Source organism: Ylistrum balloti, unplaced genomic scaffold (genome assembly GCF_031769215.1).
Source record: "Ylistrum balloti isolate Yb309-2 unplaced genomic scaffold, AGI_CSIRO_Ybal_v1 Utg370834, whole genome shotgun sequence".
NCBI lineage: Eukaryota > Metazoa > Mollusca > Bivalvia > Pectinida > Pectinidae > Ylistrum > Ylistrum balloti.
Genome location: NW_026782481.1, coordinates 120,190 through 135,567, shown reverse-complemented (window position 1 = coordinate 135,567; position 15,378 = coordinate 120,190). Strand labels below are relative to the sequence as shown.

Here is a 15,378-nt window from a genome sequence, read left to right as displayed (position 1 = left end):
TTAAAAAATGATCAAACAACTGTTGTTTTGTTAAGAGTTTATAGTATTGATTTTTAGGTCACATTAGACAAGACTGTCAAGACACTGGGTTTGTGAACAGCTATGATGGAGGTCTATCTGTAACGACACAACAGGATAACCAGAACTTTCATGGATGGATCAGTGTCCATGACAACGACTATGAGTATGCTTCATATTGCTATCGAGTTTCCCTATCCTAAATTTGTATCAAAACGATTTGAAACACAAATGCAAGACGAATTATTTGATCGCTTGTACATGTTCACCGTTCATGAATGCTGTTTTATTTGGCATAGTATTATTCAAACCCATTTTAATGATATCCAAAGCTTTGGAAAATAGAAAAGCAAAACGTTATTCAACAATACGTCATATTGTCAATGAAACGAATGTCATTGGATATACATGACAAATTTTTGAATGTTAGCATTTTATCTGACATATAGTAGACATCAGAAGTTTCGAATAAAAGATCACAGGGATTAGGTTAATTACAAGCTTTACATTATTAGTAAATTTTATAGCGATTCCATGAAACCTAAACACAACATTTGATACCCCGGTATATCATAATTTGAAACTGTAATATATATGACTTTTAGGCTATAGATTAAGACAACAGAACACATAACGAGGCATAAGTAGTAAAAAACATATACATTTTACATAGAATGCTGACACATAATATCTACCACGTACACAGCTTACTCCTGTGTTAATCGTGTGTTAACATGCACATTTTACATAAAATACTGACACATAATATCTACCACGTATACAGCTTACTCATGTGTTACTGGTGTGTTAACATATACATTTTACATAAAATACTGACACATAATATCTACCACGTATACAGCTTACTCATGTGTTACTCGTGTGTTAACATGTACATTTTACATAAAATACTGACACATAATATCTACCATGTATAAAGTTTACTCATGTGTTACTGGTGTGTTAACATATACATTTTACATAAAATACTGACACATAATATCTACCACGTATACAGCTTACTCATGTGTTACTGGTGTGTTAACATGTACATTTCAGTTAATATGCTTATACATAACATCTACCAAACAAGTTTTACCAGTATGTTAACAATACATTCAACATATAATACATACACATAGTATATACCACGTGTGTTAATTCAATACACATTATTTTACCTGATAAATTTACCTATTGATAAGACTTCGTTGCATATTAAGATCACTACCATTATGTTACTATTTCTTCGTTTGCATTAATTACCTTCGCGTTTTGTTTTTCTAGGGATCGGATATTTGATTTCGAGGTGTGTCATTATGTGGAAGGTGAAGTCAGTGTGCATTAAAATGGTGTAATGTGCAATTTGTTACACCTGTGAAAAAATTAAATCGAAATATAACTTTTAAATGAATTTGTTTTGTTATTGTTATCTTGAAGTTACATTTTCTATCTATTTCATATCCTAGTCCTAAAAACAATACATATCATGAAGAATGAACTGTATCATAAAGTAATAATGTGTGTAATTAGTAACAAGAGCCATCTCCTATGATCCTTCCTTCAAATGATTTTATACGAAAACATAAGCCAAGGCTGATTCGCCACTACGATACTGCTGTGATAGTGCATATATCGGGTATCCTTTTCTACATTTTCGTCTCACGTAATTAAAAAAATGGAGAGCGGATGTATGTTGGGGTGGGTGAAGGTGGGAGGGGTAGAGGTTATCCGATTTATACTACCACGCTAGGTTGATTATTTTTCTTTCTCTGCGAACACTGACGACGGCAAGCCGACAAGAGCAATAATGACAATATTTTTTAATGGAGAATTACAAATAGGAAAATTAATGAGAGTATGTACAAAGAAACAATAACCATTCAGAATACTTATCAAGTGTTCCATAAGGGAGAGCGTGTTTTGTTTCATCTTCTACACCCGCCAAGTATTTCTAATTCTATCTTTGTAATATCACAACCTCGCAAGGACAAACTGGTCAGCTAATGTTCAGCTAGTGGTCATCTGTCGATATCTGGTATTCGTGATACTAGAAAGAACCCCTAGGTAATGGAATCATCGACTGAAACACATAGTAAATAAAAACGTTCACCATTTGAAACGTTTCACTTTGTTTAACAGATTTATCTTTCTCTCTTTTATATAATTTCGTTTTATGTACTGAAAATGTTTTAAAATGTACAAAAGACAAGCCGAGAACAAATGATAAAGAATGAAGAATTACATACTGTAGTGTCAAAAAATATGTTAATTGATTTCTGTAGCTATTTCATCTTTCTATGACTCGTCATTGAAGCTAGGGGCCTAAATTTTTAAGCCTAGGAGGCAAGTGAGAAAAGCCCTGTGTGATCGAAAGAAAAATTAAAATCTAGATGAAGGGTTGCAATAGCCCAAAAATTCAATAAATTTTAGATTTCTAAAATTGGAAGATCAAGTATATGTGTATATTCTGAGCCTGCCAATACCTGAATTAATTGAAACATGACATGCAAGTAACGGCATACATTGGAGACTTAAAGTCAAGAAAAAGTGTCTACCACCAGCAATATCTACCACCAGCAATATCTTCCACCAGCAGTGTCTACCACTAGCAGTTTCTGCTACCAGCAGTGTCTACCACCAGCAATATCTTCCACCAGCAGTGTCTACCACCAGCAATGTCTACCACCAACAGTGTCTACCACCAGGATTGTCTACCACCAGCAATATCTACCATCAGCAATATTTTTCACCAGGATTGTCTACCACCAGCAATATCTACCACCAGCAATATCTACCGCCAGCAGTGTCTAACACCAGCAATATCTTCCACCAGGATCGTCTACCACCAGCAATATCTACCACCAGCAGTATCTACCACCAGAAATATTTACCACCAGCAATATCTACCACCAGAAATATCTACCACCAGCAGTGTCTACCACCAGCAATATCTTCCACCAGCAGTGCCTACCACTAGAAGTATCTACCACCAGCAATATATACCAACAGCAGTACCTACTATCAGCAGTGTCTACCACCATCAATATCTACCACCAGCAGTATCTACCACAAGCAATATCTTCCACCAGCAGTGTCTACCATCAGCAGTATCTACCACAAGGATTGTCTACCACCAGCAATATCTACCACCAGCAATATCTTCCACCAGCAGTGTCTACCACTAGCAGTTTCTGCTACCAGCAGTGTCTACCACCAGCAATATCTTCCACCAGCAGTGTCTACCACCAGCAATGTCTACCACCAACAGTGTCTACCACCAGGATTGTCTACCACCAGCAATATCTACCACCAGCAATATCTACCGCCAACAGTATCTACCACCAGCAATATTTTCCACCAGCAATATCTACCGCCAGCAGTGTCTACCACCAGCAATATCTTCTACCAGGATTGTCTACCACCAGCAATATCTACCACCAGCAGTATCTACCACCAGAAATATTTATCACCAGCAATATCTACCACCAGAAATATCTACCACCAGCAATATCTACCACCAGAAATATCTACCACCAGCAATATCTACCACCAGAAATATTTACCATGCGGGTATCTACCACCAACAATATCTACTATCAACAGTGTCTACCACCAGCAATATATAACACCAGTGGTCTCAACATCCAGCAGTCTTCCCTCCTGTGATTTCGAAGATCATCAAAATAATGTAAGTCAATAACATCTTTCAACACAAATTTAGAATTAGATACAGTAGAGCATGGACGAAGCCGCATCAACTGACGGTTTCTCCTTATAAGGAATCGTCAGTGAAAAAAGGGGCCTAAATTTTGAAACCTTGGAGGCGACTGAAGAAAAACAAATTTGATTGACCCAAGACGAGGAAGTACAACAGCCACATAATTTATGAATTTCGTAATTTTTTTGTCTCCGAAAACTATCGAAGAGCATCAAGTACATGTTAAATACAAGTAAGGTCTTTGTTTGTAGATTGTGCAGGCCTTTAATTGAAACATTGTACAAATACAGTTGGTCATCACGATCATTGTAAAAACGTAAAATCACTCAGATATATGTTTTAGATACGAAACGTGCACTGAATTACTTTTTTTACAAATCGTAAAGAGCATTTGCCTTGGTGCTACAAGCACAGCATAGCTTTCTGCAACGTTTTGTGGAAATTGAATTAACGTACGTAATTCATTCATGTCAGTTATTACAGCTGGATTACCCACACTCTGATTTCTAGTAGAGTTTCAAAGAAGGTATTCTATTTCAAGTTTCAACTAGAGGCTTGTCGTGTTGTCGGAAGCTCTTCAACCTTCTTATACTAGAAGTTAATCAGTGTAAAATGAAACCAAATGGGAAATCTTGACAAAATAGACATAGGGTAGTGAGCCTAGTTATTTTAACAAAAACATTATATAACTGTCTTCACACTCTACTCTCTCCTTTGAATGGTGAATCTCACTTTGACTTTCGCACCTATGAAAAATATAACAGCTATCTCTTATCATTAGACGCAGTGCAACATTTTCATTGATTCAAAAATGTTTTAATGCCATAGTTATCAGTAACAGGATGCGTAACAAGTTGTTACTAAATTATTTAAGCCCTATCCCCTCAAAACTTACAGCAGTTGGCAAACAAAGAAATCAGGAATCTATATTTATATACATATTACGGTAAAGTTACATTGATCTCCAAACATCGTAACGAAATTATATTTACTGTAATTAAAAATATATTGCAAGAATTAATGAAACTGCACATTTCTGAATATTATTTCATCAATGTCTGTAAAAAGATTTTCATTTCAAGAAAGACGAAAGTCTTAATACAAAATAATGTTTTTTTTTAAGATTAAAGAAAGCAAACGTCTTAGCTGTTTAAAATAGTGACAATCCAATAAGCATTTTCACAAGGGTTTCCACATGAGCAGATTTGCATAAAATAAATCATATTTTAAAGAACTGCATTCAGTATGTAATTTTGTGTAAATTATCCCATGGTCGAAATATGAAATGAAGAAAGGAGCAATTAGTTTTAGTTAGTCTGTAATTCGCTGGCTTTTTGGGATCTCTACCTTATTGTGGAAAGCAGTTTGCGCGTTACACTGACCCTAAGAGCTATGTCGGCGGGAGAATACGAAGCTCCCAGTAGGGTCATCCATGCCGAACAGGTCGAAGGGTAGGGACCAGACGAAGCGTGATCCCCTGGTCTCACAGGACAGGAAACTGGTCTATATTTACACTGTAAAGGAGTAGAAACGTAGCACAGATTGTTAGTGAGATGACAAGGAGGGAAATGGATATCATGGGCATTAGCGAAACGGGTTCGATTGGACAAGACACCTGGCAGAAGGAGAGATGATAATCTATACTGGAAGGGACAATAACATCTCCATAGAAGGTGCTGACATACTTATGTCAAAGAAAGCATCAAATGCACTGATAGATTGGACACTCGCCAATGAAAGGATAATCCTTGCAAGTCTTTTATCAAAACAGTTGTGCATGTATATGCACCTATAGAGGATGCAGATGATCAAGCGAAGAATAAGTTTTAGGCGAGACCCTGGGATGTATTGGGGAAAAGGAACAGACATGACATGTTAATCATCACTGGTGATATGAATGCTGAAGTGACAACAAACACTACGAAACAATTATGTGAAAGCATGGTCTTGGAGTTAGGAATGACAATGGTGAAAGATTGTGTGAACGAATTGATCATTACAAGACCATATTCCTACATAAAGCCATCCATAAAGAAACATCACCTAATGGAACAATAAGAAATGAAATAGATCATTTGTTAAATAACAAGCGCTCTAGGAATTCAGTGAGGGACACTAGAATATTAAGATCAGCAGATTTAGGAAGTGACCATCAACTAAGAGTGCACAACAGTCAAACTGAGACTGAGGGAGCAGCGCAAAACGAAGAAATGTGATATGGTTACGTATGGCATCGAAAATTTGAAGGATTCGGATACCATGAGGACGTTCAACATCGCTATCAGAAACATGTATCAAATATTGGAGAATTCGGACTAGGATCTGGGAGAGGCGGAAGGTTAGAGGAAATTTAGAGTGATTCAAAAGGAAGAAGAGGTATCGGGTAGATCGAGGAAGACGAAGAAACCATGGATTTCCGTCAGAGTGGCCTCATCATCTGTACACAATCAGAGAGAGTTAAAAGACAACTAAAGGAGAAGTACGAGAACAATGACAGGGAAGTTTAAAGAAGTTTGAAAGCAAATCAGAAGAAATGGATAGACAACATTGCAAGTGACGTCGTGGAGGCAGGATGAGGTCAACATATGAAAACATTATATGGGCTTACAAAAACACTGTGCAATGAAAGACCTATACAGAGTGCAGCAGTCCTAGACAAAAATGACAATCAGCGTAAAAACAAAAGTCTCATCAAGATGGACGCAACACTTCAAAGAGGTACTGAACAGAGTGGAACGGCAAAATCATGTAACAGAAGATGAGGAAGTGGAACTTGAGGAAGTAATAGTGGGCAGTTCTGTCACCTTACCATCAATAGAAGAATTGCGGAAGACTTTTTAAATTGTATGGAATAGAAAGTCACTAGGCATTGATTTCATCACGGCAGAGTTGTTAAAAATAGATGTCGCGCTTTACGGAACAAAGTTTCATCATCTAGTGGAAGTAATATGGAGAGAGGAGAAAATCCCAGATAGTTGGAAGAAAGGGTTCATCATTAAGTTAGCATAGAAGGTAAATATCATGGAATGTAAGAATTCTAGAGGAATCACGTTCATTTCTGTAGTTGGAAAACTACGTGGAAAGATTGCCATTGAACCCATTGAGGGAATCGATAGAAGACCGAGGAAAGAACAAGCAGGATATAGGAAAGGCAGGGACGCGACCGAGCAAGTCTTTATACTTCGGAACATCATAAAGCAAGTGATGGGTGGCAGGCAACATTGCATCTTAACTTCGTAGACTGTGAAAATGCGTTTGATTCAATCCATCGTGAAAGCCAAGGGATCAACATGAAGAAATTTGAACCAGACAAAATCCTAAGGGCAGTAAAATTATTCTCTGGGGAGTTTTACTCTGCTGTGGAACACCAACGAGAAGTAGGAGAGAGGTAAACATCGATTTGACCTGTGAACTGTGCTGATTGATTTAACCTTTTACAAGTGCTGATCGATTTGACCTGTGACCAGTGTTGATCAATTTGACCTGTGACCAGTGCTGATCGATTTGACCTGTGACTAGTGCTGATCGATTTGACCTGTGACTAGTGCTGATCTATTTGACCTGTGAACTGTGCCGATCGATTTGACCTGTGACCAGTGGTGATCGACTTGACTTGTGACCAGTGGTGATCGATTTGACCTGTGACCAGTGCTGATCAATTTGACTTGTGACCAGTGGTGATCGATTTAAGCTGTGACTAGTGTTGATCGATTTGACCTGTGACCAGTGCTGATCGATTTGACCTGTGACTAGTGCTGATCGATTTTACCTGTGACCAGTATATTACTAGTTCCGTTTGCATAGACGGGAGCTCCAAATATAAAGTACGTTTCTGTAAGTATATACTCTCTCTCTGTCTCTCTCTCTCTCTCTGTCTCTCTCTCTCTCTCTCTCTCTCTCTCTCTCTCTCTCTCTCTCTCTCTCTCTCTCTCTCTCTCTCTCTCTCTCTCTCTCTCTCTCTCTCTCTCTCTCTCTCTCTCTCTCTCTCTCTCTCTCTCTCTCTCTCTCTCTCTCTCTCTCTCTCTCTCTCTCTCTCTCTCTATATATATATATATATATCCTACTCCCACCGCCCTCTCTCTCTCTCTCTGTCTCTCTCTGTCTGTGTCTCTCTCTTTCTCTCTGTCTGTCTCTGTGTTTCCCTCTCTATTTGAAGCCTGCCATCTTGAAACTGTGTTTTGTGAGCAATTTTAATAGGAAAATGTTTTATCGAAGTTATTAAACTTGTGCCCAATCCCTTATTTGTGCCAAAATGGAAATATGTTTGAATACTAAAACATCGTTTAGGAATCGGAACGTTACGTGTTAATTCCGGATTAAAGGGTTCAATTATATTCTTCAAACGCACCTATGCCAACTTTTCATCTATATTTTTTTTCGCCTGTCACCCAGTTATGTCATTATAGTTAATACAAGTGTAAATTTTATTTCAGTCATATAAATATATATATGTATACATATACATTACACTTGATAAGAACAGTCACATTTGAATCAGATTCGGAAACATGCTTTTCAGTTTATATAAATCTGTCTCCATCATCAAAGTTAACACTTTACTTAAGTGGTTCTTTCGATGTTTATAAGGGGCAAAGTTATTGATTTTATATGACATTTTATCACGGGGAAAATAATGCATTTATTAATATTTATTTATTCAAACTATTTGTTTGCAAATCAAAAAGTGTTACTTTTGCGGTGGTATGTGATATGCTAAGTCCTGTTGTTAAATATATATATATATAAGTATATATGTAAAATGTGAATATATCAGAATAAGACACCGTGAAACAAATGTCTGAAATCTACTTAAAATTCGATGCCTTATTCACTGAACAGAACCATGCGGAGTTAAATTGAACATCGAATTTTAATTAGATCGTGACATATACAAGCTCATTTACGTTTTGAGATGGCCCCTCTAGTAAAATTTTAATGTCATCATAGTTCGTGTCATCTGCCATTGAGGAACGCCTATCGGTGCAGAGTGGTCGGCTGTCTATATATCTATACATACAAAAAAATAATCGGACCTGAAAATACATGATGGACAAAGATGCGGCATATCAAGCGTATGAGGACGTAAGGAGTGACAACAGCGAGACAAACTGGTAAGTAAAGTTGATATCTCCCTCAAAGTAGACATTTTCTTAGATGTACTATTGATATTTGGGCGTCTGCTGTGTTTCCGGTTGCGAAACTCTTAAACAAATTCTGGAGGTGAATTTTGTTCTTCCTGTTAAAATTTGAATAAGTACTAACGAGAGTCTAACATATTACTAAAATTAAATTTAAAGCACGACATGATATTAAAATTTATCAGCATCATTGATTTTAAAAACTAATGTTTCATGCTAATATTCCTGTAGAGAAATTATTTAGTTTGTAACTTTCGTTTTTGTTTCTTTATTTGTATATAACTCAATGTTTTATCTATTGAAAAGTATTCAATAGTATATTGGATAGCCGGATTAACCTCAAAGCTATTTTGACTGTTTTTTCTGTTTTGTTAGATTTTCGGTAGGCATTAAATTTGAAGTGTCCATTTTTTTGTGATTTTTTGTTATGTAAATGCCATGAGCCAAGATTATTAAATACTTTAGTTTTACGTTTACATTGCGTGACTTATATATATATAATGATTTTTTCATTTGTACCGTATCGTTATATTTTTGAACTGTGGTCATTACATCTATGTGAAATGATTTATTTGAATTCTTTTTAATGTTTATGATAATATTGGCGCTCCACAGGACAGTCCTAAAGTACGACAGCAGCAATAGCATCATTGTTGATTCAACTGGCGTGGACTATGCAGAATTCGTAGATAAATTTTCAGGTAAATACTTCAAAATTTTAACACATTTTTGTTAAAATGGAACGAGATTGAATTTAATGATAAAATGTAATTGCCGAATGCTCTACACTGTAAAAACGCACAGTCGCCTGTAGTACTATCACATTCGTTAACTCAATTAACGAGGTGAATATTATAATAGTCACAGATACCACGCACGTATTATCAACACACCTCGTTTAAAACGAGTATATGTATTATCGGTATAATGTGTATAATCAGCCGTGTTCAATAATCTTTCCATATCACTCTTAATATTAAGTCCAAAGGGCTCGATATTTTGTTAATTGTCTGATTGCGAGCTGTAGATCATTTTGACTAATATATACATATATAATTGTATACAACATGGTTAATTTGAATTTTGTTACAAATGAAAAAGTAAGTTGGGAAATTTCTATAAGTAGGATGTTTTAGCAATAGATTTTGCACAGCGTGTCATAAGTCGGATACAACAGTGTTTGTTATTTTGTGGTATTTTAAATGTATTGTGAGGTGTGGCACTCAAATGAAATATTTTTGTTTGGTATTTGTACTTCAGGATGTGCAATTTACGTTCTGTACAGAGACTAAGAACCTGGCGCAGTACATCGTGTGTACATTTGAAATGATTCCTCATTTATGTATTGTAGTAACCCTATTTGAGTGAAATATATCCTTATTGTCTTTTTAACTCTGATAGTAAGCAGACAATTAAAAGAAAATTCTGTTGTTGTAAGTCTTCCTCGGTGATGTATGCGACGTGTCACGAGGCTCTGATAATGGCATCCTGTGCTGATAGAGTGCAGTTTACTACACACGCGTGTATACGTAATGATAGCCTTATTAGGAAATAAATCGAAACAGACAGGAAGACAAACGTTACGGTGACCTCAGGGTCACTAATGAGGGGTCGTTTAGCGGGTGATTTCAACATTTTTATTGAGCTTAGTAATACCTTACAGCGCTTTATGACGTCACCACATTAGCTGTGAGTGAGGGAGAACAATGCGGGCTGTCTCACTCTACCTGAATGCGGTGTTGTCGTCTTTCGTGATGACCCCTCTCGATCAAATCGATATAACATAACCTTAAACCTTTGACCTAAAGATGCAATTACCTCTGACCAGGTTATACACATACGATCATAAATCCCAGTATGATCTTAAGAAAACGATCCAACAGGGTTTGTGGGTGTGTTGGCGAGAAGTCTTCAGTCTAATTACTTATTTTGTATAATACATTAAGCCTGCGGTATCTCAGCGGTTGACGGGTTTAGTTTGTACCATGCAAGATTGTAAATAAATCATCGTTTAATTGGTGACTCTAAAAATATTTTAGGACAATAAATATATTTGTGATTACCTGTTGTAAGTGGAGCGTTCACATAGAAAACAAATTTATCAATTGTATTTTTGATAGTGTCCAGAGCTGATATTTATCTAGTGATGTGTAATTGAAGATTAAAAGACTGATTGCAGTATGAAAATGCAAGTGTGCATTATGTACATCAACTCTTAAGCAGACACATTACCGCATTTGACCTCGTAAGCGGACGAGAAGTTTTAACCAGTAACATGCCTAGTGTAAACTGAAATCTCCGCGTGAATGATGATACGTTTGTACAAGTGGAAGCCAAGGAAAGTGGTTTTTGTTGTTTTATAGCTTTACCGCTCTTCGTCAATGAGACGTCTGGCTTTAGTTTTTTTTATGTATCACTTTAAAAATTCTACACCTCAACCCAAAACACAGTTAGTTTGAACAATATTTTAATATTCATGGGATGTGAAAACAAAACCACATTTGATATATGGGTCAATACAGTCTCGGAGATCGCGAATAATCATAAACCCACGATTTCCGTCCTACGTCCATTGAGTTTTTGTTCTTTTGTTTTTCTGGTTTTTTCCCGTTTTTTGTTTTACTAAAATTCGCTATTGTTATGATCAACTTAGTGGATTTCGACCATATATTCTCAAAAGCATTCTTGGTAGTAGGGAAGTAATCTTATATGAGAGGTTGGTCTGGGTTAGGAAATTCGATAGAAATTCTTCTTCCATAGTAGGCATGATGTAATTTTATGTAGATCTGGTCTTAAGCATACTTTCTGAGTGAAGGGTTCTCAGCCAATATCAATCGTGGGTTTGCTCCCACCTTGAGAGGGGATGATTGGGGAATCGGGGGATAGGGGTGGGGGATGTCAGAGAACAGGGCACAGCATGGGAAATAAGACGCATAACATTTAAATCAATTTTGTATCGTTGGGCTGAATTATTTAAATTCAGTCAACATTGAAGGAATTTGTCCAAATTTAATGTGAAGTTTGTGAAGAAGACTTAGTATAAATGTTGAGTCTAACCTCCCCCCACCACCTTTTCGACAGAGATGTGAGGTTTTGACCAAATTTGCTCTGAAGCATCCTTGAGAGAAAAGGGGTAAATAATTTATTTAAATTGTGGGTCTGACCCGTCAGAGGTCTGACGAGCCCAATACGGGCATACATCAAATGTTTCAACAATCCTTGTTCTTCTGTAATAATGACGAGATTTTGTCCAAACTCGATCTGAAATATCTTGGGGTGAAGGGGACTCAGTTTCGCATAAACGGTCTTACCAATTTCGACCTTGGGGCAAAAGGACAGGAGTAAAAATAGGAATTAGATGAATTCACCAAATGTATGTATGAAGCTTTTAAATTCCTCATCTTTTGAGGAAAAACTTAATATGGGCGTAAATAATAGTGTAAAAATCAAATACTTAGCTGAGCAATACAGACCCTTTCAAGAAAAAGTTGGAATATGTGGTTTAGAAAGTGGTGGATGGTAATTAAGATTCCAATCATCGCTGAGGCTTGAAATCCTTTAACTGTACATTATCGTTCGGATGAAAAACTTACTTTGCAGAACAAGAAAAACCAACGAAATTATTCGAATTACGTGAATATTACAAAGTCTTAATTTCTAATTTCATTTCTAAAAGAAATAATAATAGACCTAGAGCAAGAGACAGCTGGGTGATAATGCGTATCATGATGTTTATTCCAGAATGCTTTTCATATTAATGCGAACTGGTTTTGACTTCCGCTCATGCATTATCTCGGTACACACACGAAACATTCCCCGGACAGGAAACCTCCATATGTAACTGCTACAACAGACGGAAAATACTTGAACGGAAAACTTCAAAACTTTGAAAGTAGAACGAAGGACTAACTTAGCAAAAATGAATGATATGTAACAAATGTACATATACACACTTAACTAAGAACACTTTGAAAATTTGGTTGTCAACCCAAGTCTATAAAACTGGTTCGTTCCTTCTGTTAATTGACCGAGTTCTAGATGCCCCAATTTGCTAAGTTGAGACAGTAAAATTCTACATTGGCAGGCAGAATTCCACAAATTTCGCCTTACCAAACTGACCTTGGGAAAGCATTCTGTTGCCGACAAAAGTTTTAAAAATCCTTACAACAAGAATTCTAAAAAGGTACAAAACAACCAGAAAGTTGCCAACTTCTGCAGGATATCCCTTTAATGCGCATGTGGGGTGATTCAAATCTTTTGAAAAAAGAAAATGTAACGTTTTCGCTTTTAGTTAAAATTAATAGATAATTTAACATTTGGAGAAGCGTGTATGAAAACTTCTTTCCTTGCATGCACGTCTTCCGAGAACTTCCGGTGTGCCACAGGAGGCAATACAAAAGGTCAAAGTTATTGACTTGTGAGTCCAGAGTATTGAATGGTCGTAACCTCTGGCAGTGCCGGGGTGAGGGGCCACTTCAGTTTAATTTAAACCTAGATAATAGCATAAATAAATATATGGTTAATGCAAAAATATTAAGTGGTTTATCACTGGCTGTAACTAATATCTAGACATCTATTTCCTTCGCAGATAACGAAAGGGGTTTTGCATTCGTCAGGGTTGAGACTGGAGACGAAATGAGCAAACGCAAAAAGTTCGCACTAGTCACGTTTATAGGGTCAGGTGTTGGGGCTCTAAAGAGAGCAAGGTGTAGCACTGACAAATCTAAGGTGAAGGAAGTATTCAAGGTAAGTGACACCTGTTGTAAATAGTATATATCCTTCATAATTTAACATGTTGAAATGAATAATATCAATATTTCAATGGCTATTGTTTTATTTCATATTTCGAAAACGTAAACAATGGGGGTAAACTATCTGGACGAAAATGTTATGTCAAATACTCTAGCTTTACGCCTCTGCTGTATTATATAACGTTTTTTTACTTTACAGAGCTTTGCTGTAGAAATACTAACCAGCGAGAAACTTGAACTGAAAATTGACAGAATAAAAGACGAAGTTGTAAAAGCAGGTGGAGCTAATTACGGCACCGGATGCTGACGATATATTGTAAACATTTCCCTCGCTTAGACCTCGATACACCACGTGACAACTTTCAATATCAAGGACGGGATATCTATATTATTTATAGACTCATTATTAATATCTGATCAAAATGATATTTTAACGCTATAGTTGGAGTGTTGGTCAATTCTAACTTACCATTATGCAATCTAGAGTGCTCATAGAGTATGTAACAATACTTTATATAAGTGCGCACGATGTTACATGTAAAGTGTATTCTATATATCTAAATGCTTTTCTTAATCCGTTCTCGAGGAAAAACCAATGAAAATTGTCTGAAAAGTGAGTTTCCATCTCTGCTGAGAAGTATTTTCTGCGTGTGCAATAACATCAAGCGGAGGAAAGGATATTAAGAAAACAAAATGTGATAAATGAACATGTATTTCAACATGTCTAAAGCCCATCGATTAAAAACCAAGACATTGTCTTCTATCTCTCATTAGGATTCAATTAACTTTACATATGTGTCATTTTGTGTGCCGTCGTCATTTTATCCTAGTCCATGCAAGCACAAAAAAATCTTAACGACCAGATAACCCACACATGTTTAGAATAAAAACAATTCTATGTAAAAAAAAAAAAGCACGTATATTTCCATCAGCATCGAGAAATCCCGTATGTAACATTAACGATCCGTACTCCACGTGTAAGAGGTACAGCTGAAAACATACAACACAACGATTTAATCTATCAATGCAGAAGTAGCGGAGTATATATTGTGCATTAGCTTTAAGTTCCATGAAAAGTTCAGTCAAAGTGGGTCCCACATGCGAGAAAAATATATATTGAGGCCCTATGGATCAATATACATGTACATTGCATGTATGGGCTCTACTGGATTAGGATGTGTTTAAATTAGTTCATTGTTCTGTCCGATATCGTTTGGTCGATAGATTTCACTTTTTGTAGCTTTATGTGTTTTCAGTCTTTGAAATAGGCTTCCTCTAAATTGTCTTGTTTTGTAGAACTTGTAAAAATCTGTGTGAACTTGTAGTCCGTCAAAATGACCTGCAGTGTTGAAATTTGTTTTTCTGGAGTTTCCCATTTAGACGAACACGTTCATTCTTATGCACGCCCACCTGACATTGGTTAGGTATATAGAAAGCAGTACATGTCCAAATAAAGGCATTGAGAAATTGATCTACAGCTGCACCTCACCTCCCCTAATGACTATCGATTTACCTGTAATAAATATGATACACAGGTAATCAGGACAAGACAACAGACAATTGTGGGTTTTTTTTATTTAGTACATCTTGGACATTTTTGCTGTGTTTACTCCTCATGTGCTACATTGAATTTGCTCAAATATAGAATACCTGTTAAGCCCGTTACATCTCATCTATATCTTTAGTAACATCGTATATAACTAACATTCCAGTGTTATAACGTGTTAAATAAATAAATGTTAACAAAGTA

At 36.4% G+C, this 15,378-nt stretch overlaps 1 protein-coding gene across 1 annotated transcript; it reads left to right on the top strand.

The window, feature by feature from the left end:
* The first annotated feature begins 8,705 nt into the window (after positions 1–8,705).
* LOC132558877 (coactosin-like protein) lies at positions 8,706–15,378 on the top strand. The gene is made up of 4 exons (XM_060223494.1): positions 8,706–8,850; positions 9,493–9,578; positions 13,466–13,623; positions 13,828–15,378. The coding sequence occupies exons 1-4, from the start codon at positions 8,783–8,785 to the stop codon at positions 13,933–13,935; spliced, it is 420 nt and encodes a 139-aa protein (XP_060079477.1). The 5' UTR covers positions 8,706–8,782; the 3' UTR covers positions 13,936–15,378.

What these genes read in the sequence shown, in the direction of transcription:
- LOC132558877 (XM_060223494.1), top strand. Translation starts at nt 8,783, where the DNA reads ATGATGGACAAAGATGCGGCATATCAAGCGTATGAGGACGTAAGGAGT. An exon ending in GACAACAGCGAGACAAACTG is followed by an intron (nt 8,851 to 9,492) that starts GTAAGTAAAGTT and finishes GGCGCTCCACAG; the next exon opens with GACAGTCCTAAAGTACGACA. An exon ending in AGGTGAAGGAAGTATTCAAG is followed by an intron (nt 13,624 to 13,827) that starts GTAAGTGACACC and finishes TTTACTTTACAG; the next exon opens with AGCTTTGCTGTAGAAATACT.